The 20115-nt window shown below is 40.2% G+C and overlaps 2 protein-coding genes across 6 annotated transcripts in view; one reads left to right on the top strand and one right to left on the bottom strand.

Annotated features, from left to right (window-relative positions):
• The window catches only part of ano3 (anoctamin 3), a 46784-nt gene extending 31730 nt beyond the window's left edge, over nucleotides 1-15054 (bottom strand). The window contains exons 1-2 of one of the 4 annotated variants that reach the window (XM_037106574.1): nucleotides 14474-15054; nucleotides 8016-8177 (exon numbers count right to left, since the gene is read on the bottom strand). In XM_037106574.1, coding sequence (XP_036962469.1) covers nucleotides 8016-8177; nucleotides 14474-14513 — 202 coding nt within the window. In that variant the 5' untranslated portion in view covers nucleotides 14514-15054. Of the gene's footprint in view, nucleotides 1-3435; nucleotides 4044-8015; nucleotides 8178-14473 lie in introns of those variants that run through there. The other 3 variants (XM_037106573.1, XM_037106576.1, XM_037106575.1) reach the window with 3 other exon arrangements.
• A 267-nt stretch (nucleotides 15055-15321) lies between these two features.
• Nucleotides 15322-20030, top strand: LOC119024120 (small VCP interacting protein). 2 transcript variants are annotated; one of them, XM_037106603.1, is made up of 4 exons: nucleotides 15322-15936; nucleotides 16236-16286; nucleotides 17524-17570; nucleotides 17970-18083. In XM_037106603.1, exons 1-4 carry the CDS (start codon nucleotides 15874-15876, stop codon nucleotides 18049-18051), a joined length of 243 nt encoding a protein of 80 aa, XP_036962498.1. In that variant the 5' UTR covers nucleotides 15322-15873; the 3' UTR covers nucleotides 18052-18083. The 2 variants fall into 2 exon arrangements, with proteins under 2 accessions (XP_036962498.1, XP_036962496.1); XM_037106601.1 differs by lacking the exon at nucleotides 17524-17570 and adding an exon at nucleotides 18639-20030 and having other exon boundaries at nucleotides 15432-15936.
• Nucleotides 20031-20115: the final 85 nt, after the last annotated feature.

Raw genomic sequence — 20115 nt, 5'->3', positions numbered from 1 at the left:
AGCTCCATCGTGGCACCAAGTCACCAAAACCTTCGTGTCTTGAGGACATAACTTTGGGCCCCAGCAGAACTTCTGCCTTGCATTGTTTTTATAACCTAGCAACAAAAACAACCGCTGACTATTTAAAGCCTGTGAAAGTGTTCAAGCTGGTAACTGCCAGATCATACACATACAGAACAAACAGCCTCTTTGTTTTGTCAGTTTTGTCGTCTCTTTGTCTACCTGGCATGTTACACTTGCATAAAAGGCGTGCTTTACAAAGCGTGGCTCAGCTCAGCTCGCAAGAAACTGATGCATGCAATATTCTACAGCTGCCTGTTAGAACCACAGATGATACTGTACATTTGCTTTCCCCCAATTCTGCCCTGAAATGAATGTCTCCATCTATCAAACCATCTGCCTGCTTGCATAAGAGGACAGGTGGCCTGCTTAGTGCTGTGCAACCAAAGGTTTACACATGAACACACACGCACGCACACACAGGCACACACACTGACCACAAATGCACACATGTAATGTCAAAAAGTGGACGGGACTCTCAGTCCCTCGGCAGCCGCTGAACCCACCCACTGACATGCAGAACACACACTCACACACACTTTTGTTACAAAAAAATATCACTAATCCATAAACTATTTCCATTAGGAGGATGAGCAGGATATTGCTTGATATATGAGAGCAATTCTTTCGAAACTTTGTTTGTCAGTTTTGTAAGTGCCTCTCACGAAAGTGCAGGATAATATAAGGCCATTATTTTCATTATCGATTAAGCATTTGGTCTGAAAACACGAGACAAAAAGTCAAAAATGCCCATTATAACATCCTACGGCACAAGGTGATGTCTCTCAAGCCCTTGTTTTGTCCAACTAACCGTTCGAAACCTAAAGATATTACATTTTAAATCATGTAACACAAAGAAAAGCACCAAATTATGACATTTTGGAATGTAGAACTGTCAAATATATTCAATTTATGCTTAGAAAATGATTGAAATGGCAAATCAATCTTAACATTTTTTTGCAGATTAATTTGTCTCTTTATTCAACTGACTAATCATTGCAGCTCTAGAATACAACATGAACAGGCCTGAACGCAGCTATACTGAAGATTAAAATATGTGAATGCAGAAACGGGTTACATCAAAATCAATACTTCCTGGCAGATTTTGAGTGCTCACTGTGTCAATAAGATTCAACAACTTCCCTCAACATGCTGCCGATGAATCTGAGTTCATGATTGGTCTGCCAAAGAACATTTGAGATCCTGTGAAGTAACATCAGATGGTTGTGAGTCATTTTTGTCTGGAAGTCCAAATGTGGCTGTTTTTTTTCTGGTTTGAAGCAGCTGAGTGATATATTTCATCAGGAAGAAAATGAATCTATGAATATTTCTCTTGCTTATTTTCATCATCAGCTCATTTTTAACCTCGCGCTCTGTCTTCACATTCAAATGTTTTCTAATCTGCAGCTCAGCAGCTTTTAAGAGAAGCTGGAGAGAGATTGAAACAATCTTCTATTGGCTTCCAGTTGTTCTTTTTATTAATTTTCTAATTTTAATGAGTACCCATAAAGTGTTAATGACTTGGCTTGAGTAACTTAGTAGCTTTTTACACCCCGTGTGTATAAAACACAAAGCTCCTTTTCAGCTTTCAAATGGTGAACAAGCATTTTCAGCTCCAAGCTTTTTTTAACTGCTCTGAATGGGCGTTGCTGATTTGGTTTGAAAAGATGCAATAAAATTGCAGATTTCTGCTTCAGCAGGACTTTGTGAGCCAGCGTTCACCCCTTTTGCCTTCAGTTTAATGGTGCACTTAGCAGTCACTGAAATATTGAGTGGGCCCCCTCCAGCCTGTAGTCAGATTTTTACATAAATCTGATATCATGTTGTGCTACGTGTTTCCTGTTAGCTGGGCTGAAGCCAGGAAATGGTGCACGTTGTTACACAAACACGCAAAATGATCAGAAAAATTCCACACAGCCACATTGTGGATTCATGTGGTACCGTCTGTACTGTTCATGTAGGTCATAGCAGATGAAGAAAAAAAAAAGTTTCATGTCTCTTTCCACTTGTTTTCATACTCAAAACCAGCAAAGAAAGCAGATGAGCTACCAGCCTCTTCCGCAGGACATCCCTCTGTCGTGAGGACTCTTATACAGCTGCTCAGCTCAGCATCCTCTCATCAGCAGCCAGGGGAGAGACCCTCTCATCCTCCTCAGCCAGGTGAGCAGAAAGAGGTCAGCGCTCCACGTTTATGAGCCTGTGTCAGCGTGAAAACAAGAAGTCTCTACCCCATTTTACTAAATTTAGACTGCCAGCACATTAATAATTAACGCAAAGTATTAAAGAATCACTAATGTTGCTCTGAAGAGCCCTGCGAAGCATCTGGAAATCAATACTGGTGCCGCAGTAGGAGGACAAGGATTGACGACTTAATAGGAATTTACTTACAGATCTAAAGGAATTTAAAACCAGTTATCTGTCTCTCATAGCACACCGTGTCGGTCCAAAACACAAAGATGCCAAATGGAAAACCAAAATGAAATGGAGTCTGATGTCTCGTATTGCTTTTTCAATCACTCGCTGAGGGAGAGGAGTTGTATTTTCTATTTCACTGCACGACACAAACTTTTAACAGCCTCAAATTGTTTTTTTGTTGCTGTTTTTTTATTACTAACAAAAGCTGGGGGCAGCTTTTCCAGGCAGGTGGTGACAGTGTGAACTGTGCACCAATCCATTTATTGTTTATTGACTGATGTTTAAAATCTAAATGCATTTCTTAAGCACCCTGTGACCTTGCTCTGGTGCTATATTAAATAAACTCCACTCACAAAACTATTCTGAGCACATTTCTTAATGCCACAGATTGTGTCTCTCCTCAAAGCACACAAACGATATCAATCTATCATTGTCATCATACCAGCCTACTTGTTCAGCTGGTGCATGTGGACACGACCTGGGGTGCAGTTTAATTAAATCACTGCAAGTTTAAATAGTAAAAACAGCATCTGCATCACTTGAGTCATGAGGAAAGGTCATCCAACCAAGCAACCATCAACAAACCTGGCATCTAGTACCTCGTGTTTATAGTAAATCTGATCTGTCACTTGAAATCTCAGCTTTGATTGTAAATCTTGAGTAAGCTGCTTGACGACTGTAATGATTTAGGACACACAGTCAGTGTTAACGCGAACTACAGGATCACACCAGGTTCCCAAACAGGCTTCATCCCGGGTGGAGGAGGAGAAGGAGGTGGAGGAGGACGCTGCAAGACCCCCCAACTCTGCGTCACACTTACGGCAAGTAGAGAGTCCGAGCGGCATCTCACATCGCAAACTATTAAAACTGGACGAGAAAAGTCGCGACGCGTCGCAGAAATAAACATCCCCGCAGGAGGCGGAGAGAGGGGGCGCGAAGTTGAACGCATGAGCCACCAACCTTTCTGCTGCTTGAAGGACTGGATGGAGCCCGAGTGGTGCACCATTGCGACGATCAGTTGGTTTCCAGCGCTAATTGAATTCCGTTACGTGAAGAAGCTGAGGAGATGAGGAGACGCGGAGCACATGGGGGATCTGTGGCGGGGTTGTGTGGGTGCTTCTCGCAGCTCCCATCCTGCCAAACGAGCACACAGGCGATGCGCAAACCACCAGCAACACCTGTCTGAAGCTGCTCCGCATGCTCCCCCCACCTCCCTCCTCCCTCCTCCTCCTCCTCCCCAACCACCACCATCCACGGCTGTTGTCATGGTGACGGGCGGTCGGGGAGGTCCTGAGATTGGACACGCCCTCCTCCTCTCCTCTCCTCTCCTCTCCTCTCCCCGTCCTGATTTACTGACTCCAAAATAAGCTGCGGGACATTACCAGGGGCAGCACATCTCAAATGGACCGACAAGGACATGTATTGATCCGCTCATCAATCATCCGCTTTTATCCGCCTGCTGAGAGCTGCTGGCACCCTGAAGGCATCATATAGTCCGAGGACGGACAGGCCTCTGATGGATCTCTGATTATTATGTAATGGCATTTCATTTTTAATTTTGAGGTCAACACACTGTAATTTCACCCTTTATCACATTTTTTATCAGGCCGTTCTGCTGCTTTGGAGTAAAACGTGTAACTTAAATTCAAAGACATTCTAAATATAGCTGTTTAGATAGACTACTGTGTGTTAAGGCAGGGAATTTTAAAAGGATTTCACATACAAAAGGGCCATTGGATTTTCTAAACCCACTGGACTTCATGTAATCTTAAAACACAGATGACAACATCCTGTGCTGTTTACAGAAGCATTCAGTTTGCTGGCCGGCAGCCACAGTCAAGCTTAACTGAACCTTCATACAAGAAACATATGAAAACATAAATTAATTTTAAAAAAGAAAAGAAAGAAAAACAGGACTGCACGATGTAAGAAAAATATCATATTGTCATTATTTTCACAGGTGTTGCAATTCCAATATCATTTATGATGAAAGGATGGGATCATTATAAAATCAGAATTTTCATTATTACAAAAAAAAACTAAAAAAAAACATTAACATGATGATGATGTGAAATGTGTTGGGGTCTGCACTCAACAAGCACATTCTCTCACATCTGGAGAACAAGATCTGTGGGCCAGAACATCTCGGCAGCACTTCCTTATAATCTTGTTGTCAGACATTTACCTTCATCAAAAAACTGCAGCATCACGTGATTTGAAATCAGTGCAATTGGCCACATTGCGATTTCCATCTCAGGATTGATTAATCGTGAGGCCCTGATGAAAATACACCAAAACATCAATAAAGGGAAATATGAACGTTTTGACTTTTTCTACGCTGAACCGTTCACTTTGGCAGGCATGTGAGGCTGTGAGAAAAACCCAGAACAATCAATACTATAGCTTACAACTACAGGGCTCACTGCTCCGCTGTGCTGACACACTGTGAGTGGCAAGCAAGGAGATCCCTCTGTCAGGACCAATGTTGTATCACTCGAGAAAACTTGGCAGGGTGGTAAAACTTCATCACGCCAGTTTTATTGCACAAATGGGACTGATGATGATGAGTTTGGCTTGAAGTGTTTAAAGGTTATTATCAAGCATCAAAGTGTCACTTTCTGGGGACATAAGTGCTCAGATAAAAAGACTTTTTTTTCCAATTCATGTGATTTAAGCCGATATAATAGAGGGATCAGTACGAGGTCAGAGTAGATAATAACAGCAGGCAAAACAGAGTGTATAACTCCACACCAGAAAGGGATCTCCTTGGCTTCTTCATTGTGGGCAATATGAAATTACTCAGCATGAAACGCACAATAACGTTGATCTACTAACTACCAGTCATCCGTATCCACCACATCACAACTTCAATACCTTGTCAATCAAACAATCCCAATAATACACCCACTGCTTGTCAGTCAGTCACTTTTGCCTTTTTAGTGAAGATTTCTGGGTGGAAGCTTTTTTTTTCTTCAGCTTTTTTTTTTTTAATTTTTTTTAAGCAAATTATGCTTTTAAAAAGTGATGTCAACAAACAATTAAAAAAGTGGTGGGGACATCTATCCCCCAGTGTAAATGGCATCTAGGGTTATTACAGTTGTGGAAATAATCATTAATCACTCTGCTTTGTCTCCATGGTTTCTTTCTTCTGTTAACACCTGGACATGTTACTGTTGTTTTGGGCAACTTTTAACATTCATATCTGCTTTGGAAAAAAAACAGAATAGGGAATAGCATTTTATTATCAGTCACACAGTCAATTAACTTGGAAGCTGAACCTGCACCTCAGTGATAGTATGTGGGCAGCACTAGAGTATTGTCTGCTTATCACTTCAGCTTCAGGGCCTTCAGTTGTGTTAAACAAACAGAGATCCCATCTTGGTTTATCTGCAATGTCATCGGTCTTATCTCAATGTCAACCACAGCGAGTTGCAGACCAGCAGACCTCTGATCAGGACCTGAAGCCCAGGAGTGAGGAGGCCTGGTGTTGTTTGTGTTGTTTCTCTGTGATCCAGTCAGTCTCCACTGGGTCACAGTAACACAGGTTGTTTGGTTTGCTCTGTGGTGCTACTTTTGTGCATCAGTCTCTGTCTGCGCGGGTATTATGGGAGTAGTCTGGCATCTGTCATAGATGCAAATACCATCTGCTTTCTTGCGGCTCAGCACGCCTCTACTCCTCCCTCTGTTCGGATGTTTATTGAGGACCGGTGGCAGGGCCGTGTGCGTGCCAGACCCTGTAACATGTAATTGAACTACCAGGCAAATGCATTTCTTCCACTGGACAGACAAATAAATAAGTAAGCAGCTTTTATATGGTCAGTCCCATTTAAAATGTTATCACCTCCATTCCTGCCTGTTGGTTTAGAGATGTAGGTCAGATGAAGGCGCTGCAGAGGGAGCGAGGTTTTAGAGAAATCAAATACTGCCACCCTGTGGTCAAAAAGGGGAGGGAGAACCTTGGATTATTCACCTCAGCCTGCTCAACATACAAGAATGAAGTATGTTTGACAATATCAGTGTATTGAATGATACTCCTGCATCCTCCAAACAAAATGGATGCATTCATTAAGTCTATTTTTCAAAACCCTAATATCCAAGATCAGTATTGTGAGATGCTTTCCATTTCAAGAAGCAAGCTTAATTTTCAGTTGTTGTTGTTTTCACTGTCAACAATCAGCAGTCAGAATTATATGACACCACATTAGCTGTAGTCAGATTACAATAGACTAAAATAACCAATTGCATATTTCAGTCAAAGAAAAGGTCACAAGGAGGCGTAGGTGGAGATATTTGATTCCACCAAGCTGTTCCCTCTCTATTCAGCACATCTCTCGTTGCATAAAAAAGGTGTGTTTCTTTTTTCAAAGAATCAAAGAAGTCTCCACTTGTGCCAGAGGCTACTGAATAAGAAAGACCTCTGCAACACATGCAGCTAAATCACTGGCTTGCTGAAGGATCCGCTGATGAAATAATTTTAGAAGTTCAGATCAAGATTCTAGACTTTTCGGAAACAGAGGTCAAACCTGCAATGTATTCTTGCAATTATCAGTTAGTCAACAGAATTTTGGAAAGTTCAAAAATCTCACATCCCACTTTGCCATAGTCCAAGTGACTGGCTATAGATTAGGAGTGCAGGATATTGGAATTTTGCTGATATCTGATATGGGGACTTATTCTGGCTGATGCCAGATAAGCACATATTTTTCCCCACCTAACTGCAGAGAACATCAAGTCTCCTCTGCAATGAAATTCACATATTATCAAGCTGACTCTTATCACAATGCTGTCAGATGCAGACATAAAGTGCTTTTTCTAAATGTGCACTTTCACTGGGCAAGATAAGAAAACTCCTTAGTCAACAGATCACCTCTCATGCCAGATGCCACGGACCAGACCATGAGCGCAGTGTTGAAAAAACTGAAAGTAAAGTTAGAACACAAGGAATCACACAAGTTTCGGCATATGCATGGTTTGCACTGGTTTACACTGCCAACATTAATTCTGGTGATTGGGTCGGTCAACTTATAAGCCGTCATATCAGCAAGAATTTTCATTTTGGGCTTAAATTTCAATCAATTATCAGCTGATAACAATGCTGCGTGTATATTATTGTACATCGCTGCTTTAAAGACTTGTTTTGCACGACACAAAGTCCACAACCCATTTATTTTATCATAATTGGATAAAACAGAAAAATGTAGTGGATAATCACATCCAAGAGGCTGGAACCAGTGAGTATTTGGTGTTAATGCAATAATAGATTGTTTTTGTTATTTAAAAATTGGCATGAAATGTGTGCTTACTCATTTCTGTCTATTAATTAGCTGACCGCTAGATTAATCTACGTGCTTGACAGCCTGATTAACACCCACAATGGCAGACACAGCATGGTCCATATTCATTAAGGAATTAGTCTTTGTACAAGGCTTTTACTTTATTACACATTAGGTGTGCAGCAATATGCCCAACAAGGACAGGCAGAGCTTGTAATGTAATGGATGTTAGAAAACTTGATTCACCACTGCTCCTGGCAAACTCACCAGAGTGTTGGTCGGTGTCTGTGCTGTTGGCGAGCGAGGAGCACCAGGACACTGAGTGGCTGATTGTGGGATTGATGGCAGCAGGCCTGTCGGCTCCAGAGGAGCTGGAGGCCTGACTCTCCAGCAGGGGCAGGAACATACAGTTTTCCTGGTGACATGATCCTGAAAAACACGCACATCAACATGAGACAAAGCGGTGTGAGTCTACAGTACCGATGTCATTTTATTGCAGCTTTTATTCTGAAGGGCATCCTAGCATGCATTACACCAATTTTTTAAATTATCAGAGGGAAAATGTACGAGCTCGTGTGGTCAGGTCAGTAAAATTAGTAGATGATCACATCGTAACAACTCCCTCCTTATTCCTCTCGGGTTACTGCCCTCATACATTTTTAACATGTCCTTAAAATTCCTTTTTACCCTGTGATACCTGACACTAACAGAGAACAATGAGGCCTCTGGCTTTCAAAAAAAAAAAAAAAATAGCTGTGAAACTCGTCTGACCAGGCTAAATCTTTGATAGAGCCAGTTTTCGGTTACATTTGTAGCTGAAATGTGGAATATCAATTCACATGGATAAATAAATACCTCATTTTCAAAAACGGTCTAATTATCTCATGGTACATTCTCCTCTGATGATGTGGATGTTTAGAAGAATCAGCACAGGAAGAAGAACAACAGCTTAATGCACATTATTAATTCAACTTTGCCCCCTTCTTTGAACAGCCACTGAACCGTTATGTTATTGTAATTGCTTTATTACATAATCTAGTGGCTACCCCACTGAATCCAACGCAGGTCACTGCCAGGGTTAACCAAGTAAGCATATGATAATGCATTTTAATTTGTTTACCATGGAGAAATAAGCATCTACAGTCAGAGATTTTCATTCAGTGTGTGCTGATGTGTGCTCCCCCCTCCTCCTCCTGCACACATTCAGCTTCACTACGACCAACAGGAAGAGCCGAGGGGCTGCACTCACAGTCCAAACAGCATGACTCACAAATATTTGGGAGTATTTTACATCTCAGAAATGATTCACCACAGGTTCAACAGCGACATCTCCCCTCAGCAGCTCCTCACGATGAGGAGCCCACATAAAACTAAACAGATTGCTGCCAGACACGCTGGTGCGTTTTTGAAATGCTAAATATTGAATGTGCACTGTTTAGTGCGTGACAGCAACAGAATTGCTGCCAGCGCGCTGTGTAACCCAAGCCCGAAAGAAAGGAGGGGTTTTTGATACAGAGTGATGTTTTGCTTCACTGCCTCACTGACAAACATCATCAGAGATAACTGGAGGACAAAGAAATGACAGCTGACTGATGGAAACTGCTGCGCCTTGGTTACCAGAGGTCTAGACAACTGGTCAGAAACAATCACTTCCTCTCAAATGTGCTTCGTCCATTAAAGCCAGAGTCTAAGTGCAGCAATACACCACCCTAACGTTTTTTTCCAAACTGCACACACACCAGGTAGATCGATTGATGAGCGAGTACATCCTGCAAGAACTTCCTGGCAAATTGATTATTTATTCAAACAAATACCTTTCAAAGTTTAAAGTCACTAAATTCCTCTTTCAAGTAACCCTGAATCTATGATGAGACGCTGGGAGAAAGTGTGACTCCATTAACCTTGTAAAGGTTTCATTTATTGCAAGTGGGCACGCAAAGCCCACTTGCAATAAATGTCACAAACACATCTTGGGCTTGTTGATTAAAGCCGACAGATGTAGGTTGCCCAATCTGTTTCATCTGCTTTTTGATATGTAACATTTATGATTATCACAATTACAGTGAAGTTTACTGTTTCAGTGCTCTCCTGTCAGTTTTCACAATTAACTGTATCGTTAAACTGCCTCCATCTTTGCCACAAGTATTTGCCACATTTGAGGAATTGTTATAAAAAAATCTGTGTTTGTTCTTTTTTAATATTACTAGCCTTGTTCAGGGCAGGGCCAGTTGCTTGGCCTCCGGTACTACAACTTTCGTTTTCTTAGGGGCCAATGTATTTCACATGCAACACTGATTGTATTATCCGATTAATACAATATCAAATAAGATGACAACTTGATAAGGATAGCCAGCGCTGTTGAGGGGGCGAGATGTTTTCCCCCTATTGTCTATTTGTTGGTTGGTCTGTTGGTTTGTACGCAGGAATAGACACAAAAAATACTGAACAGATTCCTATAAAACTAGGATGGAGGATGGGTCTCAGCCCCGAGCAGACCTCATCAATGTTTGGTGAGGATTCAGGAATTCTTTTTCACTTTCTTTAACATGCGTAATATAATGTTACCAAAACAGCAATGGCGCAGAGATTACCTTTAACGTGGGAGCGATGGAGAAATATTTAGAAAAAGGAGGCTTTTGAGGGAGCGAAGCAGAATACACTTAAATCTGATACAGATTTTTGTAGGTGGGCCTTCTTTGTGGGTGGCTAAAATTTATTTTGCTGCTGCCACTGTCAACAGCAGCACATATCTTCCCTTTAGATTGAGTTAAATATATTTATATAAAGTCACATTCAAAAGTTTACATACACTTGTAATATCCTTTTATATTCCTGTGATGGAATGAGTGGAACATGTACTACTAAAAGACATTCTTGGAATTTGTTTCAAATATCAGTTTATTGGGGCTTTATTGGGTCTTCTGAAAATGCGACCAAATCTGCTGACACAAAAATATACATACAAGAACTTGAATGATCAGTTAAGGTGATTCTAAAAAGTTGTGTGAACCCAGTGTTCTTTGTAGCATGGCCTCTTAACTTCTCCTGAGTGATTATGATTGATAACAGCTGATGACTTTTCTGGGCCCATTTTAACTGGGCTTGTTTGATACACCCATTAGACCACCAACACTACAATGGGGAAGTCTAAAGAGCTCAGCATTGATCTGAAAGAGCCCATTATTGATTTGAACAATTCAGGAAAGTAACTTGTAACCATTTTAAAGCAGCTACAGGTCCCAAGATAAACTGCACAAACAGCTCTTTGTAAGTATAAATTGTGAGGTGCAGTTGTGCAGCGACCAGGCAGAATACGCAAACTAGCTGGACAGAAGTTTGCTGCTGATCACATGGACCGAGAATGGATGAAAACTCTGTGGTCAGAAGGAACAAAAACTGAGTTGTGTGTCTACAATGAGCAGCAATATGTTTATAGATGAGAAGGTGAGGCCTTTAACTCCAAGGTCACCGTGCCTCCTGTCTACCACAGTGTTGGTAGTATTATGCTCTGGGGTTGTTTTGGGAGCGGAAGGGTGTTTCAGCTGGGCAATGATCCCAAACACAAATCAGAGGTGGTAAATGAATGGCTAAATTGATCTAGAATTTATGGTTTGGATCGGCCTTCACATAGTTCAAACTTCCAGCCTATTGTGAACATGTGGGCAGTGCTGACGAAACAAGTCTGTGCCAGGAAGCCAACATATTTAGCTGAACCTTACCGATTCTGTCAAGAGAAGTAGTTCAGCCAGAGGTCTGCCAGACGCCTGTAGATGGCTATCAAAAGCACCTAACTGAGTTAAAAATGGCCAAGAGACATTTTACCAAATATCAGAATTACTCTATGTATGTTTTTGAGACGGCAGATTTGATAATATTTTCAGAAGACCCATAATAAATTGAGATTCGAAGCAGACTTCATGAATTTTTTTTTTTTTTCTGACAAAGTAGCATGTGTTCCTCTCATTCAATCACAGAAAAATTAGATCTATATAAATCACTGGAACTGAAAACTGCCATGATATACATTGTCTTTACAAGTGTATGTAAACATTTGACCACAATGTTTGTATACTGTATATGTGTAAAAGTCTGTATGTGTTAAAATGAGGTTACAAAACAAACTCAGAAATATTCAAAACAATTTTTTTTCCATAACTGAATAAATAAGCTGTTCTTGGTCCCCAGAACTGTTTGAAGCTAGAAAGGTGCCAGGGTCCGCCAAATGTAAACAAAGTATAACAGTATGAGGTTGTGTAGACTTTTAAAGTCGGTTTCTGTATTCACTTTATTCAGTCATGAAACATAGAGAGTGTGTTTATTTAGTTTGTTTATCAGTAAATGAAAATCTTTCTCTTCAGATTAAAAGTTCAGAAGTTCAAACAGAAACTTATTTTACAGATCAGGATCCCCAAAATGTTTTTTAACAGCAATGACGTGTCTGCAGTCACGATCTTTCACAGGTGTGTTAGTTAACATGGAAATGAAGGGCGAGTTCGTAGGTGGACCTGGACCAAGCAAAGGGGGCCAGAAGAAGACGGATGGTATCCCCCACACTTTACGTCACTGGCCCACATTCATTAAGATGCAGTCGCAAAACTTGACAGGGGTAAAGCTGTGATCAAAACGAAGGCAGAATATGAAGACGAACATATTATAGTCATGTACAATACTGTAATCTCAACTTAGTAACCATCAATATGTTGTCGGGCATCACAGCTGGTCCCATCGCAAGATGGTCTCTTAACTTTTAAATGATATCTTTAACCTTTCACATCACAGACAACTTCACACTCGACACTGCATTTCTCTTTTTGGCCTTGGCAATGCACCTATCAAATCAGAAGTCAGAGGGGTGAATGGCTGTAGTGATACGCATGGACATACATACAGACAGACAAATGGACAGACAGCCAAAGATTCTTTGCTGATATTTTCTATATAAATATAAATAACAGCCTATATAACAATATCCAAATAGTTTACTCCATAAAATACATATGGGCCCCAACAGTCTGTTACATTTGGGCTCTATGACTGATGAGCTTGTGGGTTTATGTATTAGAATTAATGTACGCCCAGGAAACACTTTACAATATGTAACCGTCAGCAGCTGATAAAGAAAATGTAATTTTATTTGAGTGCAGCCTGATGAACATCTTCACCGGCAACTTATCAATTGAATAAAGGGGGCATCAGTGTTTATGACCTTATTACATATAAGCTAATCCAGTCTGGAGAGCATTTACAGTGTATTTCCATTACATGATAGCAACGACTACCTGGTTTATGCACCTTACATCTCTTAAACTGCTTACATTACTCAGCAACGATCACTTAAGGCCATACCAATGTTTCCATAACATCACAACAGTCTTGTCTCCCCCTCTAACTGAATGTGCGCAGATAAAATGTGAAGCTCCACAGAGTTATGCAAAATTGCATTATGGAAGCAAAAATGACAGCCTGTAAACACAATTATAAACAGCGACTATCACTATAAAACAGCATGAGAACTCTCAAAAAAATCCAAAGCTTTTCTCCAAAGCTCCAAAAAAAGGACCTTGAATTCCAGCAAACTAATGCAGAAAGTGATTATCATTTTATTGGAAGTTATACACATTTTCTATTTAGTTCATTAGACAAAGGATTGGTGAGAAAGTGGAAGAATAAAAAAGACTAGAATGTCTTCCTCCTACACACATCTCCAGTGTTTGTCCATGAGTAGACATTCTGTTGAAGACAATTTCTTTGACATCTCTGCGTAATATAGTCACTGGTGAGCGGTGACCAAAAAACATGGTGTGAGAGGGGCACAGACAGAAGGATCCAAAACCAGATTCAAAGGCTTGATGATTTACACTATATTGTGAATACTTCACCCAGCTTCCAGCAGAGCCACCACATCATAGTTTGCCCCCATGTCCCTCTCAGAGTCTCTGCACAGTGCTGAACATTATCCACATGGCTCCACACAGATGAAAACACTGCCCTATTAGCCATCAGGACATAACCACAGTTTTTTGCCATTTTCATCTCTTGCCTGAGGCAATGATGATTTAGAACAGCTAATAAAAGCCTCAGCGTTCATGCATTAGAGAGCTCATTAAACTGAATGACACTGGACATGTTTGCTGGATTTCCCTCGAAAACAGTCACGCTCTCCTTCCTCGTCTGTGCAATCTATTTCTCATTTAAAGAAAAAGGACATGAAGGAAGCAGACAAACACTTCCACTGACTGATCCCTTCTAACTTTCCTGTTTATTAATTAATTAATTCCATATCTCACTTCATAAATTAATCAGTCTTAAAGGATCAGTTTTCATCTATAGACAAACCGCATGATTTAAACAAAACTCCTCTGCACCCATCACTTACACATACAGCTTTTATGATTTTTGTATTATAATAAACAACTGTTAATCAAATGTGTCTGTTAAATACACAATAATAGCACATAGATGGTCTTGTTTAAAGAGCAGAGAGTGCATGAGAGAACATATACACAAAATGTTACAAGACCAGGTGTCATTCTAAATGTTGATTTCCAATACATTGACTGTAATCCCTTAATAACAACGACCTGATCAGTAGTGGTATCACAGCATGTCTAGATAACAGATCAAATTCAGTATTCAGCAACTCTTGAATCAATTCAGCTTCACAGCCGGCTGCAGTTTTACGACTACTTCCCGCTGTGCCTCCTTCAGAGGTGAGTCAATCCTACCTGAGGAGCTGCCAAGAGCCTGTGACACCTTGACTTCCATTGCATGTACTGGCGCCTTCAGTACAAATCCCCCATGAAGAAGTTTCTCATTGACAACTTGTAGAAAAGGCTTTGCAGTCTCATGAGCCTGTCAATCTCACAGTGCGGCACACTGAGCTGTGGAGTAGTAGCCCCGGCGGTGCAGCCGTGCAAAATGGATGGGTGGAGTTTAAAGTGTTGTCGGGTGACGAAGCGAGGAACAACATTAAACTCTCAGCTTATTGACTGCAGAATATTGATTGGAGGGAGCTGCTGTATGGAGCATTTCTCATTTCACGTGGAGCTTTCTCATTAGTGACTGACAACAAATTATAACGACAGGAGAGAGTTGGTCCTCTCTCACATGGTAGCTTTGACTATGACTTATACTGGCATTAATCTGCCGCCACGAAGTGTAATTACACTTGTGACATTCATATGTAATCGGTTATTATTAGTACTCCTGTCGCCCTATTATGTCATATATTGGGCTGGAGGTCCATACCATTAAAGAATAATAAATCCAAGACATCAACCGACTATATTCAGATCTCCTCTACATTTACTGCGTTGGTCGTGAGTGAAGTAAAATCACATCGTCAGTATGCTTTTTAGCACTCATGTATTGTATTTTCATCCTCAGCGTTGCAATTATCGCGTGTATCGTTCTTCGCCACACGGTGGTGCTGTTGGACCGGATATCATAATTGGACCGTGAAGTATCCACCCACCCGTCACACCAAGCTGCGTTCAAGAACTTTACACACAGACTAGTCTACATTACACACAATTTAACATAGTGAAGTAAAGATGACTACGGCTTAATGATTAATCATATATTGAAACAAAAGTAGTTATGCGATGTGTGACTGCTTAAATGAAAATGAGCTTGTTTCGTGTGTTTCTAGCAGACAGCTAACAGACAACCAGAACTGCAACTTTCGTGAACACACCCTGGGAGAACGGTCCAGTCAGCTGAACTCAGACCAAAACAAACTCAGAGCAAAAATATTTATCCCCGACGCCAGACCTTAACACAGATCGTTTCTAAATGCCTGGGCGATTAAACAAGAGGTGCGAGGAGGAGTAATTTACCCACTTGCTTAAAGACGTAACTGGGCTTGTAGTGGTTGCTTAAAGTAGCTGTTGGCAAAGATGCTAACGTTACAGTAGCTAACAGAAGCCGTTAGCTAACGGTAACGTTATGCTAGGCGACCCAGCAACTGCATATGGGAGTAGAAGCTGCTGCTTCTGTTTTCTTCTATCTAAGAGTGGCTTACCAGCTGGCTTAGTTAGGTAGTTAGTTAGTAAGGTGGGCTAACTAACAGAAACTGATAACTGAAATTTTGCGTTGCTTTTCTGCGTCGAATAACAACTCAAGTATGGGGATGTGCTTACCGTGCCTTGGTGGAGCAGCGGACGACGTTGTTGTCACTCCAGATCCCGTAAGTTAATTTACTTAAACTTTTATCACGAGCCGTTCATTAGTGAAGTACAACTGCACCGCATGTATCACAAAATTTAATATGATAAGATGCAAATTAACGTAAACAAATGTCAAGTATGGATTTGATAAATGACCTATCGGACACCAACACGCCCTAATATGTTCAGGAGCCGTCGACTGTGTTTATCTTCTGTGAAAGGTGGCACGACGAGTATGCTCCAGGCCCAACACAGCCAGTGTAGTGGGAACAATTTGCTTTCAGCTGTGGCTTACAACATTTAAAATGTGGTATTTCAGGAGACAAGAAGACGACAATTAGCTGAGGCCGCCGAGAAGAGACAAAAAGAGGTAGGTTATTTTCTTTTATCAAGAAAATCAAGCGCTGTCGAAACAGTGTATTAATCAACTTGGTTACCAGATTATTAAGTGTCATAAAGCAACAACTCATACAACAACCCAGAAATAAATCACGAAGGGAGGATTTACTATCTGTTAAGTTGCTGAATTTTGTTGTGAAGAGGTGGAATAAGATCTGTACTTGAGTATATGTAACAATAACACAGAGTGTAAATAAGTTACAAATAAAAGTTGTGCATTTAAAAAAAAAAAGAAGAAAAAAGATTACCATGTAGTTTTGGGGAAGAAATTGTAATCACAAGAGAAATATTTTCAGTGGTGGATTTTATTTATGCCTGAACAAATTGAGTAAACAAAGTGTCCTTAAAGGACAACACAGTTTCATGCTTTTTGACTCTGCTACTTTTACTTTAGCTGTTTACATGTGGCAGACCCTGCCAGTGCCACCTGTCTTGCTTCAAACAATGTTCTGGGGACCTTATTTTCTTATGAGAACAGCTGTGGAAAAATGCAATTGTGCAAAAACAAATAATATGTTTGTTTTACCTCACTGATAGTGTAGATATTGAAACACAGAGTTTGAGGTCCTTCTCTAAAACTGCATAGTGCCCCTTTTAGTAAAGGTTCAAAAGTATTAGCATCCAGAGCTGGTAGAAGTGGTTAAAACCTTTATCAGATTGGTGGCTTTTTGGGCTGATGCCAGTACAATATTAGGGATTTTTAAAAATTCAGTATCCAAACATCAAATTGTTGTCAAAGCCTCGTGACACAGATTCATAACAGAGGCAGCCAGGATATTTTACAGTTCAACAATGGAGACACTGCTCTGAAACAGTAGACTTAACTGGAAATGTTTATAATTTCTACCTTCCCCAAGCATCTTTTTCTGCATTTGTCCTACCAAAGATAAAAAGTTTTGATGCTTTGTCTACCCTCATTAGAAACTCTCCCCAGTATAACACAGTACAATTCAACAGCAAAACACACAACAGCCTCCAAAGTCACCATAAAGCACAACTGTTTTTTAAAGACAATTTAATTAAAAAGGTAACTTTTACAGGATGTACTGCTGGGTTGTCCAGACTGCATTTGTTTTTGGCATGTATCTAATAGTACTAAAAAATCTAGCTTAACATATTATGACTTTGTAGCCTTGTGTTTAATATATACACCCCATTAACGGTAGATGCCCTTGACAGTGTGGTGAGTGGATTTTTTTATCGTACAGAAAAGCCACTTGCACGCCCGTAAGCGCCATGCTAGAGTTGTATTCAGGTAAGTAGACATGAACCAGAATATAACCCTTCTCTGCCAGGTGAAACTTTTGGATTGGCTCATGTCTCAGCTGCAACACGTTCTTTCCCCAAGTCACTCTTTTCATCTTCGAAACTCCTGACACCCTGACAGATCACACTTGTACTACCGCCGATGAAAACCTCAAGCCCTAACACACGGCCACATTCCAGTTAGCTGCTCCATCCTTCCCCTGAATTACCTTATTTGGCAGTTTAATTCCCTTTTTGAAGATGCCTTGTGCTTTTGTATGTAAACGGTTATGGGAAAATATTAACGCATGTTTGCTTGTATATGTCTTTTAACCTATAAATAAGATAAAACAATTTTTTTTCATAAAGTTGCTTGTAGTGCTTGATCATATTTGTCTCTATTTCTCAGACAACATACAGGGGTGTCAAAAATCCAGAAGCAGTCGAGAGGAAAAGGAAAAAACAGGAGGAGATTGAGAAGCAGGCGATGAGCTCCTCTGTGTCGGGTGGCGGTGGGCTGAAGGTTAGTTTTGTGTTTATCCTCGAGCTGTGTGGTGTCTGTAATAGCTGGAAACTCTTTAATAATTAATAGACACTATAGCAATACTGAACCACTTTGAAAAGATGTTGTTATATGCATTCACTCAACTGACATTTATGTCAAGAGGAAACGTTCAGAGAGTCTGAGTCACATAACCAATGCTTTGTACAGATGTAGTTGTTTGTGAAGCTGGATGATATATTAATAAATTGAATATTATTACATATTATATGTTATTATAGTTTGAGGGTAAGTGTTTTTATGGATAATGTCATAATATTTGTGGATGTGTTTGTTCTAAAGCTTTCAAGATTATTTTTCAAGTAAAAAGTAATGCAACGCTCACTTGTATTGTGGTAAACCACTGTTTTACATCACACAGTCAGATTACTGCAAAATGTATAAATCAACTGTAGTTTGAATCTTAAATCTAGTCAGAGATAACATCAAAATATTATACAAATTTGAGATTCAGATTGACAAAACGAGAACAAAAGTGTGACTGCTCTCATGATTTACCCCTTTGCGTTTCTTTAGTGGCAGGTGGGCTGAAACTCTCAACGGTGAAACCTGAAGTCTTGACCTTGGAGGCTGAAAGAATAAGTATCGCTGCAAGATGACTTGAAAGGTGTTTGAACTACTGTCCACTTTTAAGATTAATTTCTTTGCCTCTTTTACAATGTTATGAGACAAACAGCTACAGTTGTCATGCTCCATGCAAAACAATCTGAAGTGCTTACAGACAGAACAGCAGGTGATACCCCCTTGTTGCCAATTTATACAAGCTGGTTTGGACCTTTGGAGTCAGGGATGACGCATCGCATACACATCTAGTGTATTACACGATTGATTAGACAGTCTTACAGTGCTTAACAGTAGCTAACACAAAAGACCTTTACTTCTATTGTCATGTTAAAACTAAGCTATTCTCAACACAAAATTTTTTCACTTCAGCGTTTTTGCTTTTCATCAACAAGGAACGACTGTACATCCACATCCATCACCTGTATTTTTGCTTTTTTTGTATGACAGCTCCAACAATCCGTTATTAAAATGATGCATTTCACATCTCAAACAATTTATGTTTACAAAGAAACGTAAGTGTGCTTATTGCAGGGTTCGTCTACCGTAATAAGCAACCGGGTAACACTAACTTCACCTCGTTTTTGGCTCCATTTGTTGGTGACACAAAGACTGGTGCAAACAAGTGCCATAACTTGTTGGTTTGTACTGAACTCGTCATGCACTTTGCTTGTCCCTGGGGTATTTTTGAGAGAGGATCTCACATGGGAGTCCCTTTTTATAATGAGGGAGGCAACGTGAGGTGTCAATGTTGAAAATATGTTTCACAATCTGTCACCATGGTGAGTGAAACAAAGAGAATATGTAAAACACTAAAGCCAGTCAAAATGAAAAGGATTTCCCCTGTGTTCATGGCCTATAGCACTCTGCTCTGGTCTCTGCTGTTGCTCATCTAATAGAGCCTTCTCTGTCTTGTTTCATTATCTGCACACATAGTTTATTGCATTGAATTATAATGTATACAAACATTGACGTGATGCCTGCTTTATTTAAATGAGACATGGAATGTGTTTGTGTATTGCCATATGACAAACAGAAGCTTTCAATAGACATCTATTTGTCTACTTGCACAGTTTGTCATAATTTGGTGAAAAGCAAATATGCTTGCCCACTCTGTTGGGAGAGAATCATGTCATTTACTGTAGTACCAGGGGGGAAAATGAGGGAAAAGAATAAGTGAAGTGTGTACAATATGTGATGAAGTATTTACTTTGACTTGCTTGAATTGAGTGCATTTATTACAGCCTTCACTTGATCCTTAAATGCTTCCGGTGCTCTTGACATTTTGTAGAACAGGAAATCCAGCCAATGTTATTTGCTACAATAAAACACATTTCTGCTACTCTTGTGTGGGTTTCATGAGTAGTTGTTTTTTACTCAGAGATGATTCAAGTTCAGATCAGGTTTAGATTTAGTTGATATAGTCAGTATG

Source organism: Acanthopagrus latus, chromosome 8, assembly GCF_904848185.1.
Source record: "Acanthopagrus latus isolate v.2019 chromosome 8, fAcaLat1.1, whole genome shotgun sequence".
Lineage (NCBI taxonomy): Eukaryota > Metazoa > Chordata > Actinopteri > Spariformes > Sparidae > Acanthopagrus > Acanthopagrus latus.
This window is presented reverse-complemented; position numbering and strand designations above follow the sequence as displayed.

Coding starts and splice junctions, on each gene's coding strand:
- LOC119024120 (XM_037106601.1), top strand. CDS start 15,874: ATGGGGATGTGCTTACCGTGCCTTGGTGGAGCAGCGGACGACGTTGTT. Junction 15,937..16,235: donor TTGTTGTCACTCCAGATCCC/GTAAGTTAATTT, acceptor GTGGTATTTCAG/GAGACAAGAAGACGACAATT. Junction 16,287..17,969: donor CCGAGAAGAGACAAAAAGAG/GTAGGTTATTTT, acceptor TCTATTTCTCAG/ACAACATACAGGGGTGTCAA.